At 40.2% G+C, this 25,184-nt stretch overlaps 1 protein-coding gene across 5 annotated transcripts in view; it reads right to left on the bottom strand.

Moving 5' to 3' along the window:
- The window catches only part of Cdc14a (cell division cycle 14A), a 153,895-nt gene extending 128,969 nt beyond the window's left edge, over positions 1 to 24,926 (bottom strand). For 3 of the 5 annotated variants that reach the window (XM_013143113.3, XM_003479174.4, XM_063254907.1), the window contains exons 1-3: positions 24,752 to 24,926; positions 23,892 to 23,982; positions 4,453 to 4,528 (exon numbers count right to left, since the gene is read on the bottom strand). In XM_013143113.3, the coding sequence (XP_012998567.1) occupies positions 4,453 to 4,528; positions 23,892 to 23,982; positions 24,752 to 24,800 (216 nt within the window). In that variant the 5' untranslated portion in view covers positions 24,801 to 24,926. Of the gene's footprint in view, positions 1 to 4,452; positions 4,529 to 17,170; positions 17,853 to 23,891; positions 23,983 to 24,751 lie in introns of those variants that run through there. The other 2 variants (XM_063254902.1, XM_063254900.1) reach the window with 2 other exon arrangements.
- Positions 24,927 to 25,184: the final 258 nt, after the last annotated feature.

Raw genomic sequence — 25,184 nt, 5'->3', positions numbered from 1 at the left:
TACTGCAATAGTGTAGATTCATAAATAAACAGATACTTAAGAAAAAAAGAAAACACTGTCCTGGAAAGCTTCCCCTCTTTCAAAGATTTTTATTTCCTCTGAAAAGGAGGAATTCAAGGGTTACTATTATATCAATCATTTCAGGAAAAGCCAGTCAATTGTATTACATTTACAAAACTTTCCAAGTATCATTTTAACTGATCAAATTTGGGGAAGGTATTGTTTATTGAAATACTACAACCTTGTCTTTTGCTAGTACAGCCTTCTCTTTTGAAGATCTGGTCCATGTTTTTAGCAATCTCTGCTGATGATTCCATTGCAAATCTGATAAAAAGCAATGAATCAATCCTCCCAGAAGTAAAATGTTAATACACACAAAGCTATATATGTAATTTCAGTGTTTATTAATCCCTTAAAATGCAGATTAATAATTCCTGATCTAGCCAGTCATTGATGATGTTTGGCATAAAATAACACACAATTCAGCAAACTATTCTCACTTCAATAAGACTTCCCTCTTTTGATTGCTGAGTAGAAACAGCAAACTGCAATCTATCATTGCATAGTTCTTCGGACAAATTTTCAAGTACAGTTTAAAATAAATAGGGTTTTTTCGTTGGTGATGGTGTTTTGTTTTGGTTTTGGGTTTGGGATTTTTAATCTGTGCAAATGTTTGAATGGTAATCAAAATAACTAAAACTCAGGCAACTCGGGATAAAATGCACATGAATACACACTAAAATAACACAAACTCACCACTACAAGCCATCAACTTGAAACATTCCTTTTGACCACTTCAGAAATGAGAAACTTGGATTTATCACAGAATTCACAGCAAGGTATTGCCTATCTACATAAGGCACTGGGCATGGGGGAAATCATAAAATCTTTATTGGAAGGAATAAAAATTTCCAAACTGGAAAATAAAAGATACCTAAGGAAATTAGGAAGCCACACAAGAAAAAAATTCAAAGATGAAGTTATTTGTTCAAAAGAATTCGATTTAATTTTTTAATTAAAGGAGTTTGTGGACAAAGCAAATGCTACTAGCTTGCGTTCAAGATGTCACTAGAGTAGATTTGGTAGAGTAGAGAAGGCAGAAGTTGGATAGCAAAGGACTAAGAAATCAGTGCACAGTGAGAGAGTCAAGATGCCAAGTAAAAGCTACAGTTCTGAAACCTCTGAAGGGCCAATGGTAGACAGGGACCTGCAAGTCAAGGAATTGCTTGCAAGGTCAACAAAAGACTCAGTGTAGTCAGTGACCGTGTGCTAGACACTGGAGACACAAAGATACCAGGCATGCATGCCCTCATCCTCTCGGAACTCATAGTCTAACAAGAAAGACAGGTTCAAGGAGGCAATTATAATTCACGAACGAGACAGATCTGCACAGATCTGTAGTGGAAAACAGGAGATGTGTCCTCCAGCCAAGTTCAGAAGGGCAAGAAGGGACTTCCTCAAGAGTGAGGCCTAAAAAAAGGTCTTGAAGGAGTTATCAAGCCAAAGAGAAAGAGCTTTCCAGTCTGACAAGGCCTCAGGAGCAAATGCAGACAATGACTAGTGCAGTACCACGGGCTGAGTGCGAGGCTGGGAGTGGCAGGAGTACCAGAGTTCCCATAAATTAGTGTATGGAATCACCAGCTGGGAAGATGGCAAGTGTGGAGCAGGCAAGGTGTCTCCCCAAAACAAATGACCGTGGGCTCAGGCAGGGGACATCTGCACGGTGTCAACAGACTGAGAGGATGGGGAAACTGAGGATAGAGAGTGGCAGCAGGAGAGACAGAATGTGCCATGAGGCATGGAACAAGAGCCTAGATTCCCAAAAGCAAAGCAGTCAAAGGGGCAGTGACAGCCCCTAGGCGGTAGAGGCAAGGATATCCATATACAAGGTGGAGACAGCCAGTAGAGAAAGACCCTGTTCAGGGCTGTGCTTACCACAAAAGCACAGAGAAGAATGGAAACAGGGGCTGGGATATAATTCAGCAGCAATGCACCTTCCTGGTAAGCACAAGGTCCTTAGCTCAATTACTAGTACCACCACCACCACCCTCAAGAAATGAATACAGTCAAGAGAAGTCGAGGCCCACCAGGCATGGTAGCTCATTCCTGTAACACCAGCACGCAGGAGGCTGAGCTAAGTAAGAGGATTGCCTAGAGTTCAAGCCATCCTGAAAAACAGAGAAAGAAGGAAGTCGAGCCCTGACTTCACCTTCCAACACTAGGCAAGTTACATCCCTTTCCTGGACCTCCCTTTCTGGTCTTGACTAGTCACTTAAACGCCTAAAGTTATATTGCCCAGCTTTCCCATACGGAAAGAATAGTTTAAGGCTGAGAAGAAGGTGTTCATAAATTTCATGGAAGAATGGTCTTTATTGTATTTCCTGCCAGAATTCACAAATGTTACATTGGTAACTGTCTTTAGTATAGAACCTTAATCTTAAAATTTGCAAAGCTGTTTCAGATATATCTTCTAAGGTAATCCAAACCACCTTCCTGTAAGGACTCTAGAACCTCTATTTTATAAATGAAAAAAACTGAGATTCTACAAGGCTAAACCAATTCCAACTTCGCAATGGTAAAATAAATCTTTTTCTCTTAATATAGAGATTCTATTTGGCATGGTTCACTGAGATACCCAAAATTTAATTAACTCTTTGAGTTCTGAAAAGTCAATCCCTCAGAAAGTAAAGAGTGTCCCTAATTGTACGAAAGCTAAAAATGTCATTCCAGGCATCCAGCTGACAACTGAAATGAACCAAAGGGTCTGTCTGGACTTTAATACCTTCGCGATGTTTTAAGAAAGCTCTGTAAGTGGAAGCAAATCAAAACAAGAATATAAATACTCACCCAAACTGTTCAGTACAGAACACTGTATGTTAGGAGAAAAAAAAAACCCTTAATTCAATCTATCTACCCTTGTGCAACTGCGTATCACACTGAGTCAGAACAAAGAGATTTTATTTTCCTCATAATGAGTTTTTTCTCTTCAATAACTCCAGAAAGTACTGAGGTCCCAGGTCGTTAATTATAACACCTGGTTCATACCAACTATATGTTAACATGGCCAATTAAGAAACCAAAGAAATTCCTAGGTCCTTACAAGCAAAATGCAAACTTCAATTATTTATTAATTATTCTTTCCTTGTTAGTTCAGTCACTAAAAGTTCATTTTCTATAAAAGAATATTTACTTTCCAGATGGCTATAAAAATCTTGACATTTTATTTTCTACAGATAGCAGCTCCTCTGAAAAACAGATCTATTTTAAAGGAAGTTGCAAATATGTTTTCAGGTCAGACAATATTTTATAAGTTAATTTCTAGAAGAATTTAGTACAATTGATTTTATGTAATTTAACTATTTACGGACTTGTCTTTGGTGTCATTCCATGGCCATTTAGCACTTTGAGATGAATAGCAAAAATCTGTAAATTCATAAATATAAGAATTCAATAACATAAACATAAGAATTCAATAACATATTCATAAACATATGAATTCAATTACATATTCTACAGGAAATTATCTACCAGACTGACTTTCATACATGAATTCGATTTAAAAAACAAAAAGGAACACTGAGTTAATGTATATAAGACATTGTCCTATATAATAGCAATGTTTCACCTAGGAGAAAGAATAAAACACTTGAGCATTACACTTTTATTGTTAAGAGTATGCTGTGTAGTATTGCCTTCCAAAATGAAATACTTAAGATGTTCATTTAAAAACTGGAACAAAAAGATAAATATTGCTTTTTAGATAAGTTTACTAAAACTAGGAATAGAAATGTCACTTTTCTTCACATGTTTAGAATTTAAGAAGAAAAAAAGCTACATGTCAAAATACACACAGAAGTATAGAAAATGAAACGAGATGCTTGTGTTATATCAAAATTGTTTGTGAATTCTGAGTACATGCATAGAATTCTACCATCTCAGGTAAAGACTGTGCTCAACTGCTGCTACTAGTTCATCAATCTTACTTGGCTATTAACACTACAGCAATGACATTCAGGAAACACACAAACATTTCAATATTGACCGACAGAAAACAGTTTCACTCCAGACTCCAACCATGATGAGACCTTTCATCACTTGGTAACAATGTCTGCGAGCGGACCTGAAGGATTCAGAAAAATTATACTAGAAGGAAATTCAATAGAGACTCATTAACAACAGCCTAAAAGGATTTATGCTTTCTTTCTTAGATCACTATCCCAATGACTTCATTCAGCTCATATTGCAGTTCATCCTGAAAAATGAAAGAGGTTAATATGTCCTTTGTGGTATAATTAGGAGGATCAGTTTCAACTTGTAGGGGGCACTACTCACATAAATTTCCAAAGATGAAAATTACCTTACTAAAATGGTGTGTATGCAGCAATCCCACTAAGCGAATTTCCTGATTCAAATGTTTTAATACCAAAATACAAACACCACTACAATACTCACTTTTAGTTTCTTGTTTAGTTTACAGCAGTATCTGTACACCATTGCCAAGTTCAGAGGTCCAAAATCTGCATAGAAACTGAAATATTTTTTAAAAAATGTATTTAGTATAACTTTCAGTGAAATCCACACTCATTTTAAATTTGTCAAATTTTCAATTTCAATGATCCTTCAGGAATAAAGATGTAATTAATCTGGCTTGCAGTAATCTACATAAGTAATGGTTTCACCCTAGTGAGGCCATTCAGTTATTCTAACCAGTCTCTTAGTGATATAGTTGGGCAGTTTTGAATTCCACCTCCTTTTATCTCCCTGTCATGCCATTTAAGTAAAAGTACTGAATAGGGGTAAGGAGATAACCAATATGTATATAACATGCACATGGCCTCTACACCCTGCTTTTATCTCTTCAGCACCTGTTCTGCCATAAAGCACACGTCCTTTGGTTTTCAGTTCCAACCTTTCCATTCAAATGCTCTCAGCTCTCACCTGAACTACAAGAACTACCCTGTCTCCAAACACTTTTGGCTCTCAAGAGCCTTAAATCTTCCACTCCTCTCTTCAGTTTTCATTCTCGTTAAATTTTCTGTATTATAAGACACATCACACCCCTCTGCCATCCCCTTAGCCGTCCAGGGTATGATCTTCGGTCTACAGATCTCCTCTTTTACTGATTGTCAACTAACTGGCAACTCAACAAAACAAGATGCTTCTTCCACTTGAAATCCTGCATCAATCTTCATCTTCCCCATTCTCAGCTATTTCCAGGTCCTTTCATCCACAAGCTTCCCTTCCCCTGGAACTTGGGGTGTATAAATCTATCTTTCCTTGAGAGTAGCCCTCTAAACAAAAATAGTTTGCTTCTCCCAGTCACTCAGGCAGGAAACCTCTCAAACACAACAAAGGAAAAAATAAATGTTAATTTAAACATTTTATATCAAATAAGCTACTAATGCAACACATCTCTTCCCTTTCTGCCCCATCTTAGCAACAGAATTCCAGAGCTTGAATTTATGCCTGCACTGGTGAAATCCTGTCTCCCTTTCTAGTTATCCTGTATTCTATCTTAGAGCTCAATCTTCGTAAAACCTCACATCTCTCCTGTCCTCCCACTATTCAAACAATGTTGAACACTGCTTACTGCCTTAGTAATTCCTTGGTTGAGGAATCAAAGCCTCATACAACATGCCCCCTAACTTCCAGGCAGATCTTCTAACACATGTGTGTTCAACTTTTCATCTGCCTGGGCCGCACTGAGCAAAGAGGAGTTGTCTTGGGTCACATATAAAACATACAATATAATTAATGTATGTATCCTTTTTATGCTTTTTAGTATAACACTATGCCTTTTATTATAACATTAAAATGAAAAAACATTTTATAACATCAAAATAGAATAAGATTAATCCCAGTTTAATAATTAAGAAAACATGTATCTGTTTAAAAACGAACACAAGGAAAAAAGCTATGTTCACTCCCGTGAGCCAGCCAGTGCACCAGGAAGGAAGCTATGTCCATGAGCCAGCACACAGACTGGAGAGAAAAGAAACCCCCTAACCTCCCAAACCTCCCACCCACAACCACCACCACCCCGATAAGCAACTGGCTGATTTGGAGAACTGTATTGACTTTGCAAGCCTAAGGCTGGTAGTCTGAGCATCTATTTAGAGATAACAGTACGCAATATAGTAACTATTGTAGATTTCTTAATATTTTATCACTGTTTTGTTTCATTTTAATCCCTTTCAAAATAAAAAAATTATAAAATATCAAAATTAGTATAGAAAAACAAAATGCATGGAATTGCCAACAAGGAACATGAAATCAGCCTCAAAATCTCCTGTCTAACTTCATCTCTCACCAAAATAAATGTTTGACAGAAGATATTAAAAAAATAAATAAATAAACCCTTGTCTTCATAAGCAGACATGGGTAAGTAGGCTAAAATACAATTACTGGTGTATGTAGGTAGGTTGAAATACTATTACTGGTAATCACTGCACTCTCCAAGTCACAAAAGTACAGGTGACATCTGATATGTTCAGACTCTGACTCAACTGGCTGTGTGTGATGGGCATGGGAGGTAAAGTCGGCACTGCACTGTGCCCCCCACACACACTGTGCTCAGCTGTCACCTACAAGCCTTGCACTCAAGCACCATGCAATCCAGTCATGAGCAATATAGCTCAAAATCAAAAAATAATGTCAAAAGTTTCCAATCTTGTTACATTACTAACTGTCCAGAGTTGAAAGCACTGGACCTGCCTGCCTTAATAGGCTCTGCATGGAACATTTATTCCAACAAATATATGCCTTATTTCCAAGCATTAAAGATTTTATTTTAAGAAAAAAGTAAGCTTTTAATATTCCACTGGAGCAAGTCTCTGCTTACACTGTCCATATTGGTTGCCTTGCATAAAATACCCTCCTTTTCTCTATCTGCTGTTCTCCACATTCCTCCAAATCTGGCTCACAAATGACATGCCCCACAAAATCTTTCCAGTCTCCCTTAGGAAGCACTAACTGCCCTCTCCTTGAAGTCCTCAAAACTTACAATGTATTCAAAAGCCATACACATACGAGTTAGACAGTGTGATATGCCAATGGACAACACTGATAAAGACAGGAACAAAAATGACAAACACTACCAAGGAAATTCCCAACGATTAGGAAAGAAGTATAAATAAAACGTATGAATATAGTATCTTTTCCCCTCAAGGATCCACTAATTTTTCCCAATAGGAAAATTAGACCAGGGGAAACATTATCCTCTTAGGTTCAAAGGCATGATATTTCCAAAAAGCCACTGTGGAATTAAAACAGGAGATAACAGAAAAATAAAAGGTCTAGTCTCCACCTTCCTTTAACTGTCCCTGAGAAAGACAGACTCCTATAAAAGCAGATTGTTCCACTGATATGGCTTAGGGGCACAGCGCCTGCCTGACAAGTGTGAGGTCCTGAGTTCGATATCCGTTACTAAACACAAGAGCAGACTGCTTTCCAAAATTAGTTGTGTGGAAGACGCCACAGGAGATTTTTCACCCCAGAATATCCTGAAGCTCAATGGACCAGCCCTCACAGTCCACAAAAACATGAGGACAGTTCAAGTCACACTAAAAACTCAGTCAAGGGGGCTGGGGATTTAGCTCAGCGGCATAAGCGCCTGCCTTGCAAACAGGCAGTCGCGAGTTCGATCCCCGGTACCGATAAAAAAGAAAAAGACAAAAAAAAAAAAAAAAAAAAAAAAACCTCAGTCAAATATTTCACAATTCAGCAAGTCTTCAAAAGCACCATTCAAGTCTCCAAAGTCAAGCCAGTCTTCAAAAGTCACAACTGAGCAATTTGGAGCCAGCCTTCAGAAGCCAGAAGTATTACAAGTATAAAGTCAAAAAACTATGTTGTCCGGTCATTTGATATATCCCTTCTTTATCATGTTTATAAAAATGTTCATGTATTTAGAATAATAGTCTTTTTCCTTTATAGCTAAATACATTTCTGACAATGTCAAAGTCATTAAAAATAGTCACAGTTCTTCACACTTGTACTGCATTGTCACTAACTGTAATATTAAGAAATTCCACAAAGAAAATATCTTCTTACAACATGCTTCTTTGTAAGAATCTTCAAGGAAAATTCTAAATTTAAAAATCAATTAATAATCAATGTAAGTAAGTTAGCTAGAATATAAAGTAATGTATCAGGACAACTTAGAATACAGACAGCAGAATGAAATAGGCTCAACAAAGGAGAGGATAAATGGAATATCGTCAACCCAGGGACGGTGAAGAGAAGAGAAATACCAGAGAAAAGATCCTTTAGTAACTCTACAAAGAAATCTGACGTCAGAACGGGATCTTTAACTTGCCCTTCCACCTCAGTAAACAATGTCTCCTCCACTGCAGCTGTTCCCAGGAAAAGGCCTTCATGGCCTCAGCCAAGCAAGCCCCCCTCCCTTTGTCTTGGTGGAAAAGCATATTCTGAGGTCTCATCTGGATAGGGATAAACACAGATGTATTATTTCACCATCTCATAGTACCTTCATTTCCAGATGAATGAACAAATGAGTTTCTCTCTGCGTAAATTTCCTCTAACAAAAATATGAAAAATTATGAGGCATATGAAAAATCGAAGATCAATCTTTTGTTCAATTAAGCATTAATAACTAAAACCAAATTCTTTCCTGTTTTGACAGGGAAGAAATTAAAAAGAATTGGAGAAGTAGAATTCCCTCAGGAGAGGGAAGAAAGAAGGTCATCTCATTACGGAAGGGCAAAGAAACAAGAGTCCAAGAATCGGGCACACGAAGGGTCACCCCCGGTCCAACAGTGTTAGTCCTAAGATGTGGAAGGGACAGATGCTAAGCCTAGTTTTCTTTCCTACCCAGCAAGTCCAGTCCTCTCACAAGATTTAGAAAGTTTATGATCTATCATTATTTTGCCTTTGGTTTAAAAAAAAAAAATGTAAATCCATTGAGTCCACTCCCAGAGCGATCACTGTTCGAAGTACTGTTACACCTTATTCTATATATAAGTTGTAGAAACTTTTCAACTCTTCTGCAAAAAAATAAGCAGTTTACCCATGTATTCAGTAACCACCTATTCTGAGCAAGACACTGCATGTTAACATACTAATCCAAGAATGCTTGCTATTTTTTTTTTAAAAAAACTGCTTTAGGGGCTGGGGATTTAGCTCAGGGGAATAAGCACCTGCTTTGCAAGCACATGGTTGTGAGTTTGATCCCTGGTTCAAAAAGAAAAAAAAATGCTTTAAAGATAGTATGAAAAATTTCTATAAAATCATTGTAAGTAATGCCAATCCTTTAAATTTTACAGCACCGTTGACATTTTTGTCTATTCATTTATTCATTTAATATGTACTGAAAGCTAGTCCCAACTCACAATACCAACATCCACTAAGATAGTATATGTAAGTAAAAAAATTTTGGTGAAATTAAATAGCACTGCCTCTGGGCTATACATAGCAACTATTTTCCTTTTTACTAAATGTTATTAGCATCATTCCAGTTAGGTGATAAAGTTCTTCTACCTGACTCTGCTCATAAAAAGTCCTAACTGGTTGGTGCATACTAACCCAAGTTAAGGGCACAAGTCAAGAATTTTTATTCAGGCCCTTAGCGCATAATAACCCACAGTCACATCAGTGTCAACATCCTGGGGAAAAGCAGCTGAATAACAAGCTTTCCATGCTCACAGCAGTCGACGGCAGAACTAAAGCCTACTGGTAATCAAGGAATCTACTTGATTAATCCATTAGTCCTACTTGGTTAATCCATGTCCCTATCCTAACCTTGCTGAGACTCCGCATCCTCATCTATCAAACGAAGCCACTAAAGTAGACAGCTTCCAGAGTCTCTCCCAGCTATCATGTCATATCATACATTAGAATCTGGAGATCTGTGATGCTATTTATCCACCAGAGAAACCCACTCACTCAACAGCTCAAATGTTCCTCAAGGGCTACTGGCCTTACAGGATCCACTCTGCCCTCTCAACAAAATGGGTCTGGGCTCAAAGGGAATTTCTCTCAGAGTTTCTCCTCAGAAAAGGGGGAGAACATTGTTTTCTACCCAAAATTTACTGTTTCCTGCATGTCTGGAGAGCAAACCCACAGACTAGAAAGAAGCTCTGTACTTTAAGAAACTTGGCAGAACAATGCACTTACATGCGTAACGTGTAATATTTGTTGCAATTATGAAAGGAGAAAATTTCATCATCAACTCACCCTTGTTCCTCAACACATCACCTCAGTTTTTAGGAAACTCTGGGTTTACAACACTAAGAGTCTGAAGAATCCTTCTCCGCTGCACCAACAATGTGCTGCAGAAGGTCCCTTTATCCCCACATCTTCAGACCATTTTTTAAATTTAAGCTTATTGGTACAGTGTAGATATGCACAATGATCACATTCACAACAGTGAACTTGAACTGTATGTGATATGTCTTAGTTCCTCTTTTTTCGATTCCTATCCCTTCCCTTCAACCTGTCTTCCCCTCCTTATTGACAAAGCTGTCTCCAGTTTATCCTTTATTTATTTTCCCTTCCTCTCCCGATTCTCCTTTCCTTTTGAACAATTTATTCCTATTTCACACTATCTATTATATATTTTGCTTCTTATTTACACTTTCAGTTTCTCACACCAGAGAAACAATGTGATATTTAAACGTGTCTGATTTATTTCACTGAAGAGTATGGTCTCATGTATTTAGCTATAAATGTCTTAAGCTCATCCTCTATGGCTGAGTACTCCACTGTATAAAAAACACATTTTTTTATCCATTCACTCATTGTGTGATGGGCGTTTGGGTTTTTTCCAAGATTTAGCTACTACAAACTGTGCCACTATAAACATGGGTGTGCATATATCATTGTGATATGATGCTTTTAATTCTTTTGGGAATGTTATGGATTAAGAACTGGTGGTCAACTTAACGCCAGCTGGATTAAATCAGCATGGCACTGAGCATAGATGCTCCACTTGAGGAAAGTTGCCAGCATAAATAGAGATGTTGAGGCGTTACTGCATTGAGGCATTGTGGGTTCTCCTACAAATTGCTGTTTGAGCCGCTGGTTCTCCTGCAGAAGCTGGAGAAGCTTTGGTCCTCACATCAAGCATTGCTTCCTGGCTCTGGAGGGGAAGAGGTGTGCCACTTGGTTTCCAGGATGAACTTGTCACTCTGGCTTCCTGGCATGTACTCAACTGTGCTTATCATCAGAGAAGCTCGGGCCTCCATGTCACTAAAGATGGCTGTGGTGCTTTACAGGATAGCCCTGGTCTTTATTGTGAGTGTGACTTCTCGGCTCCAGCATAGAACCCTCAACCTACAGCACAGCTCCTTCACCTCACTGGCATGGACTTTCTGGCTTCTACCACTGACCTTCGGACCTTCCCAGCATGGATCTGTAAAAGAGACTGGTGTGAGTCCTTCTTGTGGGCTCTGGACCTCCAGTTGGACTCGTGCAAGGCACTGTCATGAGCTCTGGGTCTTCATCTGGACTCATGCAGGACATTGCTGTGGAATGCAGGCCCTTGGCTAAATATTCTATGTCTTTGGTGTTGTGTATAAATTTCCTGCAGTTTCTTGTGTTAGCTCTGGGTGACCACCATAAAACAATATTATAAACTCCATGTCCTGATTCTAATTGTTCTCTGTACAACCCCTGACTACAACAGGGAAGACACTAAGAAGGGTAATAGCTGAGTCAAATGGAACCTCTAGTCCTCGTTTTTTGAGGAATCGCCACACTGATTTCTACAGTGACTGCAACAGCTACACACACACCAACAGTGAAGAACAGTTGTTCCTTTTTCCCCACAGCAATGCCAGCATTTGTTATTGTTTGATTTCTTGATAGCCATTCTTTCCAGGGTGAGATGGAATCTCAGTGTTGTTTTAATTTGCATTTCTCAAATGACTAGTGATGTTGAACATTTTTTCATATATTTGTATGCCGTTTGTATTTCTTCATCTGAGAAGTGTGCGTTCATCTTATATGCCCCTAAATGTGAGGGGTCTGATTTTTTTCAATTCTTTATGTGTTCCAAATATTAGTCCTTTCTCTGAAGAATACTGGCTAAGATTTTCTCCCACTCTGTAAGTTGTCTTTTCACTCTGTTGGTAATTTCTTTTGCTGTACTAAAGCTTTTTAATAAGATGAGGTCAAAGGGGTTGGGGATTTAGCTCATTGGCATAAGCGCCTGCCTTGCAAGCACGTGGTCATGAGTTCGATCCCCAATACCGGTAAAAAATAAAAAATAATAAATAAATAAATAAAAAGATGAGGTCCAAGTGTTGACTTCTGTACCATTATTCACACAATCAGTGTTTTTGTTCATGAAGTCTTTGTCTACACTTTTGTCTTTAGGAATTCTACCTATTCTGTCTTCCAGCGGATTTAGAGTTTCTGTTTTAATATTTAGATTTTTTAATCAATTTTGAGTTTAATTTAGTACATAGTGATAGATATGGGTCTAGTTTTAGTCTTTCACATGGGGAAAGCCAGTTTTCCCAGCACCATTTATTAAAGAGGTTATCTTTCTGCCAGTGAACGTGTTTGGCTCCTTTGTCAAACATAAAGTAGCTGAGTGTGTTTGAAGTTGTTTCTATGCCTTCTAATATATCCACAAACAGCCATTCCGACTGGAGTAGGCTAGAATCTCAGAATTTTGATTTGCAGAATTGTTTTTGATTTGTGTTTCTCAGATTTGTATCTTCTTAACCACTTAAAAGTCTACCCCATTCTCACCCTGGCAGCACACAATGCCTTTGTCTAAGTACTGACTATCCCCCAGTGAGCATCACTTGGGCAGGTGTCACTTCAACCAATAAATTCTTGCATTGAATAAATTTGATAAAATTATCATTTTTATATTTCCTGCTGTATTCTTATAAACTTCAACCAAAAATATCCAATTTCTGGTCATTCTGTGTTTAAATGGTTGGGCTGGCATTTGATTGGTTACTGGACTGAGACAAATTGTAGGGTTATAGAAGGTTCACCTGCTGCTTCTGTAAAATGGGTGAGTGCTATCACTTTGTCCTGAAGCCAAACAACAGATCAGGTTATACAAATAACATCAGATTTATCATTCTGTGATTACCCTCTTTAGAGCAACTAATGCAAATCCCTTTGGAGACTCAGATTCATGGAAATAAAAGGAGACTTCTGCAAGAATATATTGGTAAGAAAAAATTCACTTCCACAAAAATTCTCTCAACCAGTAAAACTAACACCATCATTCAAGGGCAGGTGCTGAAGGCAAGAACACTATGCAGGTAGTGTAGGCATAGCCTGGCCAGAAAGCAAGGTGATGACTGATCCCCTGCACATGAAAAGCCAACTCGCACATACCATACAGCAGCTGAGGCCCTGGAAAGACAAATAATTACTCTAAAATGGGTGGTGAGGATCACATTATCTCTCTGTATTTGGGAACCAAAACAAAACCCTTTCCTTGCCTTTAAGGCCCTGCATAGTGCAACCTCAGCCTCCCTGGGGACTCATTTTGAACTGTTCCCTTATTTTATCACTAGTTAACCCCAGCCATAGGGATCACTGTTAGGTCCTCCGCAAGTACTCCCACCACCACCCAGCCTCCCTAAATCCAGTCACCCTTTAGGCCTCAGCCCAGAACACTTCCACAGGGAATTCTCCTGATCCCCATTTTCATCCCTACTTAGCTGGATCCTGCCTATCATATACCTCTCTCAAGAGGAAAGACTATAATTCTGTAGGTCCTTCCTTCAAAATGTTTACAATTTATTTTTTGTCTGGATATTTGGCTTTCAATAGTGACCAGATAATGAGCACCATGAAAACAGAGCTAGGCTATACGCCCAACACCTAGCACTGGGATGACTGAGTAAATAAATGAAAGATTGTGGCATGGTTGGTTCATTTGCAACCATCTTTTAACCATTCTAATGATTCTAAACTGTATACCAGGTTGAGAACTATCCTATATCACATTTTATAAGCTATAAGTATAAAACAAGACTCAAGAATCAAATGATAGCAAATTCTGCAGAGCCTGTGCGGTAAAAGGAACATGCTTACATTGTTGGTGGGAACGTAAACAAGTACAACCACTATGAAGATTCCTCAAAAAATTAAAACTAGAAATTCCATTTGACCCAGCTATTCATTCCCCTTCTAAGTATCTCCCTGCAAGAGTTAAAGACACAATATTATGCAGTGATACATGCATACCTATGTTTACAGCCACACAACTCATAAAAGCTAACTCTTGAGAGTAGAAAATGTGGCATTTACAATTTTTCTGCCACAAAGAAAAATAAAATTGAGTCATTTATAGGAAAATTGGATCCGCCTTGAGAGCATGATCTTCAGTGAAATAAATCACACATAAGCTTAACTATCACATGGTTTCTCTTATATGAGAAACTCAAATTATAAATAAAGAGCAAAATAAAAGATAATAGAAGGTAGAGAGATAGCTCTTTTTCAGATGAGAAAGGGATTGAGATGGAGGAAGGGGAGGAAAGGGAGCTGAAAAAAGGAACTGGGATGTGCTAAGCACACGCACCTCCTCCATACAAAGAATGTAAACAGTATGTTCTTGGGAACATTGCTAATAAAAATTTTTTGAATTACAATAATAATATCTAGTGCTATAAGATAATCATTCCCAATAATTGCTGATAAGAGTAGAAATAAATTAAAACAAAACAATAACAACAACAACAACAAAAAACCTAAATAGCAAGAAGCAGCAAGGGTACAAGCACACCACCACCATCCACCTGTCTGATACGCACAAAGGTCAGGCAGATGCCGCCGTGTCTTCGTTACTATCTTGCCCCAGATGGAACCTGCTTGGGTAGTAACCCCAGTCTGGAAAGACTCATCCCGACTACTACTTCTCTCAGGGGTCCCTTCAATTCTGTCTGAGATTTGTACCCAGCTCAAACCATTTCGAACCTTCCCACTGGGATCTAGAGCTGTGGGTCATGTGTTTAAGGGCCCTGTGGAAATGTACAACCCTGACCTAGCTGACTCGGTAAGGCACTGTTTTATAAACTCACCACGCAGTTTCCTAGAAGAGACCTGTAAATCTTCTTTTCTCACACTTAGTAAATGTATAAAATATTTTTAATGCTCCAGATGAACTCTCCTGCTAAGAATCAATAATTTCACTATCAGGACTACTATACATGCTATGTTAATCTCCATACACGCTTCAAAAATAAAGAAATGTGTGGAATAAGAAATCAGTTTTATGAGGACCCAAATTCAGAAATCTCACAATCTGAAATATAACTGAACTTGAATCATAAGTAAGCCAAAAACAAAATCAGATTATTTCTTTTAAAGCCTGCCACAAAATCAAAGTATGTCCTTTAGCCAGATTTATAAGAGAGTCGCAGTCTCACTCAGAGTCTATTTAGACCTATCTTGTACCCAATGCTAACAAAATAAGGCCTGGTTTCTAAGGCTCTGGTGTAGTGGGCTCATCAGACATCCCAAGGTGGAAGCAGCTGTCAGTGAGCACCGCACACACAGTGATGCTGAAAGCTGACCTGACAAAAGCAACACCGAGAAAATGCACAACACACAGTAAAACACTGTCCATAAAAACTGATCAAATTAATTAAAGCCACTAAACGACACAAGATGTTTGGCAAACAGGGCCATCTGGCACATCAGTAAAGAGCTCTTTATTCCTTGCATGCCCTTTAAACTATCCTTGAATTACAGTGGACTGTTTACAGTCATTGTACTCACAATGATGCAGTCTGAGTATTGCAGAAAAGAAATAAGTCATGATTGATAAATTCTTTAAGGAGCCAGAATCATAGATTTTACAAAGTCTAAGACTTCAATATTTCAAGATATGATTTTCCAGGCTGATGAGATGTCACTCAGTGGTAATGTACTTGCCTAGAATACATGAGGCCCAGATTTGATCCCAGCACTATTTTTTTAAAAAGTAATTTCCCAAGCTCTGTGGCAAGTTGCCTTGCTGAAATGCCACACTCCCATACAAAAGTAAATAAATGTTATACTGTGTATCAATCAAGGAGATCAAATTTAAAATAAGCCAACTCCTCAGACTCTCCAAAGAAAATTAAATTTTATAACCAAAAGAGCATGAACATAGCTGGGCATGGTGATGGTGTCTGGCATCCCAGCACTCTGGGAATCTGACACAGGAAGATAACAAGTTTGAGACCAGCCTGGGCAATACAGTGACTTAATGAGAACTTGACAAAAAAAAAAAAAAAAAATGTGCTAAGGTCCTAGACTCTGTCTTGAGTCTCACCAAAAAAGAAAGGGAAGAGAAAGAAAGAGACAGACAGACAGAAAAGACAAGGAAAAAGTCGTAAGAGAAAAAGGCCTAATAAAGGCCTGATAAACTCTTTCGTTAATCAATAGGATGTGAACATGTATAAGACCAAAATATTTTTTTTTTTTGGTCTTTTTCTTTTTTATCGGTACCAGGGATTGAACTCACGACTGCCTACTTGCAAGGCAGACACTTATGCCGCTGAGCTAAATCCCCAGCCACAAGACCAAAATAAATATATAATTCTTTGGTGGTCCTTGAAATACTTGATTAACAAAACCAACATTTTTTTAAGTAAACTAAAAGTAAGGCTTCCTTTAAAAGTTTTTTTTTTAAGAAATAATGCATTCCACAATTCAGTGCAGCAAGCCCAAGTCAAATCCCAAAGCCAGAAAGGAATTTGAGATCAGCTGTCCCACCCACCTTCCCCAGGTTCTAAACAAATAAATATCTAAATCTTGCCTATTTTCTGCTTAAAAGATCATGAAAGACAAAAATCCTATTATTATGAACCCCTTTTTTTACTTCCTGTTTCTCATGCAACAAAGCAACAACAAACAGATAATTCCTCCTGAATTACGCATTTGTACTTAACGTGTCACCTTCTCTCAGGCCTCCAAGCCAGAAACTCTGAATTTATCTTCAAGTCCTTCTTTCTGCCCTCACCCAGCCGGTCTCAAATCTGGTCCATGCTTCTCAGCTTCTCCTCATATGGCTTTTCCGTTCCCACTGCTACATTCCAAACTCAGTCCTGTCAGGGCCTCCCTCATCCCCCCGCCTGGCTGCCAGTCACACATTCTTCACACATTCTCCATCGGACCCCAGATCTGTCCCTCTGTCATTTCCAAACAAGCACAACAGACTGACACCAAGGTCCCACACCCAGCTCCTCACCTGCGTCTGCTTTCCATTATACCTTTCAACATGACACCTCGCCTACTCGCGTCTTTGCTCAGGACCCTACCTGCAATCTATTCTTTCCTCTTTCCTCATAACTCACTCACTGGTTCATTCATTCAGCCTGAATTTCTTGGACACAATCTCTGCACCAAGCATTGTGCTAGCCAGAGGATATGATGATGAACAAAAACTGGTCATACTGGTCCTCACAGACATCATAAAAGGTCCTCTGCTTTTCACACACCCCTCCACAGCTAGTTCAAACATCACTCTCTGAAATCTTCAACACCTGAAGAGTAAGAACCTCTCCCTCTCTTGGACTGCTCACACACAGCTAAGCTTTTGTTACATGTTGCCCTTCCCTACATTTCAGCAACACCTTCTTCGGATGTGTCTATCTTCAAAGCAGTAGCACAGTGCTCAGTACTAAACCTATCCCAACGAAACAGCAGTTCTTATTTAGCAATTTTCAATCCCTTACAAGTTTCAAGTTCCACTATTCAAGTCCCATAAAAAATGTGTGGAGTCTTTTTTTTTTAAGTGTTTTGAGCTGCGGCTAAGACAAAATCATTTACTTTGGGCTTAGGAATGTGTTTATGAACTTACAAATGAGAACATCTGATGTCTTAGGAATCCACTTCAAACAAAACAATGAAGCTGCCCTGTAGCAACCTGGCACAGAAAATACTGCACTTGCATGCAGATAGCTCTCACTGGTTTCTCTTGCAGCCTACTAGAGAGTTGCTGGGGCTGCACACTCTGCATCCTGATGAAGACGAACCCTGTTAAGAAAAACGCCTCAACAGCAAAATTCCATTTTGCATGTTCTCCAGGTTTTACCTCAAGCAAACTGAAAAAAACTGCACAACAATTTACCATCAGAAAGATTAGAGACTGACTTCCTATTGTGACTGCCTGAGGAGTCAAAGCAACTAAATAAACTGAGGAAGTAAAATCCGACTCCAGTGGGTCACCAAAGAAAGAATCACTGTGACTACATACAGATTATCTACTGTCTCAAAAGGAAATATAATTCCAACTGTATGCATAGGTGCATACTCATACCTGTGCGCACACCCGAAACTTGTAGTTTTGAAAAGGAAGAATGAACAATACTGACTTTTTTTTTGGCAAGGCTAGGATGGAAGGAAAAGAAAATATAAACCTAGCATCATTTAAAAGCTAAGTAGTTTTCTAGGGATTTCACAGAATTCTATGCAAAAATCATTCTCAAGTTACACCAGTTAAGTAGCAAGAACATACCACCAGACAGCCTACAAAAGCATTTTTATGAACTTATAAAAACTGGGCTTCCTTTGTTTTCATGTGTCCTCCTTAAATACAGTAATAATTAACTCAACTTCTTTCCTCTCTTTCTTTATAGTAGTGCACTGAAAGGAGAAAGGCAAAATTACATATACAAAAGAGAGACTGCACACAAAGCACTTTTAATTACCACCACACATCACATGATTTGGACATTTCTCGTTAAAACTGTCACCAGGGATAAAGCCTGCCAGGAATGGGCAAAGCTATGCCACACCTTTCCCACATTCAAGAAAGGACAACCAGGAACTCGCTGGAAGCCTGTGGACTCCAGAGAAGTCAGCCTGTGGCTTGAATTTTAGCTCTGCATATACTAGCTCAGTGATCTCAGACTATTTCTCTGGGTCTCACTTTTCTCATCTATAAATGGCAATAATAATAGCACATGGTGAATTTGTCCTGAATTTAACTAAATCTCCTCTCCTGTCCATATCATACCGTTTTATAATAAGAGCTAAATCACCCTAAGGCCCCATAAGACCATGTGTGTGTGTATTTTATTAGCTTCATGGCACACAACTTCCCATCAAACTATATGACTTGCTACATATTAAATTTGAAATAAAAGCTGAAAACTAAAAGTGTTTCTTCTCACTTGTATCTAACCTAAATATTTGTTCACCGAAGTATTTCTAGGTAAGTTGAGTTTTCCTATACCTCAAAGATGTCCTATGTTCACATTTTGACTCAAATCTATGTGACAAATTATTCTTCTAAAATTTCCTTGTTACATTAATCAGGGTATTTTTATAAAGTTTAAATTAAAAAATTGATAATTTAAATCTTCCATTTAGCTAACTGGTCCTCACTAGAGGCTGCTCATCCCTACCATGCTAAAACACTGGGTGAAATTTCTTCAAAAACTGCTTAAAATCTAGTTCCTAGTGCATTCCTGTAAAGAGATCTCTGCTACTTTTTCAATGCCTTCCCTTTGCAAATCCCAGGAAAGAAAAAATGAAAAGAATAAGACTGAAAAGACCCTATGCCAGTGGTGGCGAACCTATGGCACTACCAATTTAGTACTCTAAAGATTTCCCTATGCACCGTCCTTCACAACTAACCAGCTTTCCATGCCATTAACACCAAACCTACACCCATAATCCCTATTAGAAGGAACACACAAAGGCCATACAATCAACATAGGTAATGTTATTAATCCTGAGCCAAAAATCATGAGTAAGGTATTATTAGGAACCCTTAATAGTGGAATTTAGGGCACAGTTACAGTTACAAAGAACTAGCCTTTCTGAAGAGCTGTGCATTCTCTGTAGCTTCATCAAACACAGATAAATCTTCCTTGAAAGGTTGCCTGTTGATGGGGCTATGTTTGTACCACAAGCATGTTAGCCAATATGCATGCAGGATGGCGAAAATTTTAGAGCTTTCAATAATAGCAAACAACCCACTGCAGCACACACGCCACACACTGGCCACCATGGTCCTATACTCTGTTTTCTGAACTGAGAAATTGTGACCTAAGGACCAAGTATGATTTCTTATTATCTACGTTTTATTAAAACTATTCAAGCTATAGTGATGAGATAAATTCTGTTGTCAAGTCAAGAAGTAAATTCAAACCCTCATTCTAATGCCTTCACCCCATGTGGTGACTGTTAATATTCTCCACTGGCTTCTCACAAGGTTGTCATTTTAATTACAGAATTCTATCATCCTTTCATAACTAAGTAAACATCTGCACAAAACACTGCTGTGTCCAGAAGATCTGCAGCTTAATATTTAAAGAGTCCACTTAATAGTTTCTAAGGTGATAATTTAGCTAGAGAGGCAGTAGTTCATTGAAACAGTCATCAAATAATTACACCATATCTAGGGCTATAGATGCCCTATGTGATAATGTATGTAAATATACCCGGTTCCTTAGAGACAACACCTTATGATGTGTCAAGGTCTTTCTCCTCACAGGGCATTCTCCAGATAGAATCCAAGGTACCACACGTCGTCCTCGAGACTGTGCAGTCTCTCTCTGAATACATATCCCAGCGTACAGCCCGCAGGGTCGGGGGAACCTCACTGCTTCTGCCCTCTCCCGCCCTCCCTCTCTCCCCTTCAGTGTTTCTCCACCTGTTTAGTTACTTATTTCTTCTCTTTCCCTTGCTTCTCTCAGTCTAGCCCTACCTGTAAGATACACACCGACCTATCTTCCTCCCCGGAAACTGTTACCATTCTTACGGCTTTATTATCTCCTTGGGAAACTCTCAAATTTAAGAACTCTAAATTTATGTGATAGTCAACAGTGGTGTGAATATCCCTTGATTTTTTTTTCCACCCTGTTATTGGGGATAGAAGCCGGGCTTTCGCACTGACTCTTTTATTTTTTATTTTGCCAAGCCTCTAAGGCGAGGCTGGAGCCTGTGATCCTCCTACCTGGACTACAGTCACTGCCACCATGCCAGACTTGCTTGAAATTTCTTAAATTCAATCTGGCCAAGATGGAAGTTTAATCTCCCCACCAAAGCCAACTCTGCCCTACTTCCTTGTTCCTGACAGCCACAGGCTCACAGCCCAGGCTACCTTAAAAACCTCTTTGGCTCTTTTTCCTCAGCATCCCACCATCTCACTCACCAGATCTACTGCCATGTCATGTGGATTCAGAGCCCTTCTTTCCCATCATCCTAATCTAGGTACCTGTTTCTTGCCCCCTAGACATTCTAGAACTTTCTATGTAGGTGCTTTCCTCCTTCTTTAATCTGCCTTGAATGATGCCACTATGCTAATTTTTGGAATAAGGACATATGTCCTCTGGAACCAGATGGCTTAGTTTCATCCAGCTCTATTACTTATTTCTGTGACCTTGGGCAAGTTACCTAACCTCTCTTTCTCTTATTTTATCATTGCACAACACAATGACAATCGTGCCTGCCTCACAGCATTGTTGTGAAAACAAAATGAATAGGTGGAACACCTAGAAGAGCATCTGGCACACCTTTAAATGCTCAGTAAGTGTTTGCCATTGTTCCCAAGTAGCCTAAATTTAGTCACACCGTACAGGCCCAGAACTCTTACACTGCCCCATACGTAGAACACCAAGGAAACTCCAGGTTCCTCACCCTGGCAATCAGTCTGTCCCAGATGGCCTCTCAGGTTCATATTCCACATCTCCCCCATGTGACCTCTATACACATTAGGCAAAGTGGAGGACTTACTCTTTCCTCCACCGATATCCTGATCCTCCCTCCTCATTCTTACTGCTCTCTCTCTCTTTCCTCTCACATCTCTGCTGGATAAAACGACATCCAACTTCCAAGCCACAAAGCCTTCTCTGAATCCTCCCACCAGACCCACCATGTGTGAGTCCCTCTCAGCGCAGGGACTGTTTCTCTCAGGACAGTTTTCTTTCCTGTACCTGCAGGTGCAGTCCTGAGATTCTCTGGGCTGCTTGGCAGCTCCTAACCTCTGCATTATCATCATTTTAGTCCTGTACCATCCAGCATGGAGTGATGCATGAGGCAGCAAAAGAGATGGGATGATGAGAACTACAGCCCCTGCTGTGGCATAGGAGGTTGAGTCCAAACCAAAAGAAGCACACACCACCCTGGATGAATCCTCATGATGGTTTCAAATGACATCCAAACTCAAAAGATGAATTGAATAGCCTCTAGAGCAACCTACCCCCCTTACTACACACCAGAAATACAGTGGAATAAAAACAAAAAGCATATGATTTGTAGCCAGCCCTATGCTAAAATACCAACAGTAAAACTTCACAAAAAATTTTTTCTCACAAGTCAATATTAGAATCAAAACACCATTGTACACTGTGTTTAGTTGGCAGAATGTAATTTTCTGTTAGATCTGCTACCTAGCAATCCCAAGAGAAGTGACTCAGACCTCAATGACGAGCTCAATCAATGGCATATTAATAATCGCTGGTACCTCAGTCACTGCAGAATGGAACCCGAAGGCATATACAATCTCTCTACTTCAGACTCTCGCAAGAGATCCCTGAACCCTAAACTCACAAAAGGAAAGCCACAACAATACACATTGCTAACAATAGAGTGACTGCTCAATAAACACTGCTGGCAGTGACATCATCCAGGTACACAGGGTCAGGCTGTGCACAAGTCCTTTCTGTCTAGGAGCAGAGCTGTAACTTGACACCAAGGATTCAGACCTCTTTGCCTCAGCAGCTCTGGGCACTGATGAGCAGCAGCAGCAAAGGGCTCTTTCATTCCCACTCTCACTTCAGCCATTCAAGAAGCACAGATCCCAGCACCATGAAGAGAAACGTCCTGAAGACTTCAGTTTCAAGAACCCCTATGGTGACGTGATGATTAAACATTGTTTTTCCTCAAATAAAAAGTACACCCTTTAAAGGTCCCAGAAGGGTTGCTCTTTGAAGGCCTGGAGGTACCCACAAATCCTCAGGCAAAGCTGCCAAAATCCTTTCTAACAGGATAAGACCAGGAAACGTACGGTTCATTTACCTATGTACATTCTACTGCACATTTGCTTATGATAAGAAAGTAAAATTAAATGTTTAAATTAGAATACAGTAGGCTCTTCTGAAATGCCAGCTCTTATAATAAAAATATAACCAAGTCAGCTCAGCCTTTAAGTCCTCATTATGTGCTGTCTTTTTAAATGAAAATTTATCTCTTCAATTTTTAATGCTTAATGTGTTAAAATACATTTTCTCCTATCTTTCACAGAAAAAGGTTCCCTATTATTTTACCTTCTCAAATTATAATCTCACAAAAGCAAAGCAACCAAAGAAATTAAATGAAGACTCCACCACTTTTTCAAAGGCAAAGAAAATATACAAAGTTTGGAGCACCTAAGTAACTCAATCAGTAACCTGTGATTCAGGCAAAAATAAGTAACTCAATCAGTAACCTGTGATTCAGGCAAAATCTCATAGATACGACCTGGACACAGCTGCCTGTACTCATGTGTCCCACTTTCTAAACACAAGCTGCACAAACAAGAAATCGTGAGACACAACAGAAGCCTTGTGAACTGCAAAGCTGAAGCACTTATAGGGCACACACTGCTCTGTTCCTCGTGGGTGCCACATAAATACTTGTTGACTGACTCACAAGCCAGTGACAGTCTGGTAATGACAGAGCTGTAAACTGCCCTGGCCCACTCTGGGGAGTGTGAGGAATCTAACAGTTGAGGCTTACTTACAGTGGGAGTAGGAAGAACTAGTATACACAGAAGTCTAAAAGGACTGAGGTGTTGACAGATTCCTTACGTTAATTCTCCCTGCACCTCTCCCCAAGCACTTGAAGCTTTAAAAAAACAAAAAAATGGTGTTACCTGCACTCTTGAGGGAAAAGTAAATAAAACTGGCAAAAAGTACACAGTATATCTGTACCAAAAAGCCAATAAGCCAAATGGCTATGAGGGTTAAAAAAAAACTTACTTTTCATACACCAGCTCCTCGTCGATGGAGAAATAGTGGGTATGTACTGTGCTTTTCGGTCTATTCCTTAAAGTAGCAAAATATAATCGATCTGAAAGACAAGGTTAAAAGACATTAGAAAGCATATGAGAAATAGAGAAGAGAGATAAAGGCAGTGATAACGCACCAAAAATCAAAAATAACAAGTAGCTACACATAATTTAAAGACCCCATTAACACGTGGAAGTCTTGCAAAAACATGATCTCCAGAAAGTGAGACCCCAACGCTCAACCGGATCAAAACAGTTAAGTAAGAGATAAGAAGACCAGACCCAAGGACTGAAGGATGGGGGGGAAGCACCTGCTCTTCCCAGCGAGTGTAGACCTAAGCCTTGGGTACCCGCAAAACTGGAGATGCAAGTTTAGTTCCGAAATATGTAGACCTCAGCAGCTGCGAAAGGGGAACCGAGAGGCAAGCCTCTCTTCTGCAGCTCTGGAAACTTCAAGAGGAGGAAGACAGGAGAGACGGGGGTGTGGTTGGGGTTGTCCGGAAAACCTAGGCCGACCATGATGGGGTAAAGGACACCAAGAGGATTAACCGGAGCTGGATCTCAAGGAGCTGCTGCGTGGAAGAGTCTAGACAGAAGCCGGCGCTGTCCCACTATCAGGGCGCTGCAGAGAGAACAAGGGATTGGAGACGGAGAAGCCGGAAGCAAGGGGTCCTCGGGGACAGAAGAGCAGCAGAGGGGACCCGAGCGCGCGCGACGGCTGCAGGACGTGGGGGCTCCGGGAGACGCCGGGGCAGAGGTCGGACAAAGCCGTGAGAAGTAAGGAGTTGGGGAGGTGAAAGGGTTGCAGGACGCGGGGCGGCTGCTCCTCACCTTTCATGAACTCGCAAGCCCCGATGAGTTCCCCCGACTCCGCTGCCATCTTAAGCGGGAGACGCGCGGGGGAGGGCTGGGTCGTGGCCCACGGAGGTCACCCGCCCCCGGGGGCTTCCCCACTGCCCGAGAGCCGGGAGCCCGCAGTCCCGAGCCCGGAGCGCGCCCGAGTAGAGGCGGCCGCGGGGTCAGCGCGCCGGGCGCCCCGGGGACATTCCGTGGGGGCCCGAGCCCGCCGCGCGTGGGGCGCACACGCCCCCGGCTGTGGCCGCTCCGCTTCGGACCCGGTGGCTGCTGTCCTCGCTGCTCCGCGGCCGCCGCCGCACCGGGAAAACACAGACCAGTGTAGACCGGGCGGGCAAAGTCTTCCCCCGGCTTCCAAAGAGATCATGGAGCAGGACACGTCCGGCCCAGATCGCTCCCGTGGCTGCTC

The sequence above is a fragment of the Cavia porcellus genome, unplaced genomic scaffold (assembly GCF_034190915.1).
Source record: "Cavia porcellus strain 051 isolate PalLab524CR breed Dunkin Hartley unplaced genomic scaffold, mCavPor4.1 scaffold_1, whole genome shotgun sequence".
Taxonomy (NCBI): Eukaryota; Metazoa; Chordata; class Mammalia; order Rodentia; family Caviidae; genus Cavia; species Cavia porcellus.
This window is presented reverse-complemented; position numbering and strand designations above follow the sequence as displayed.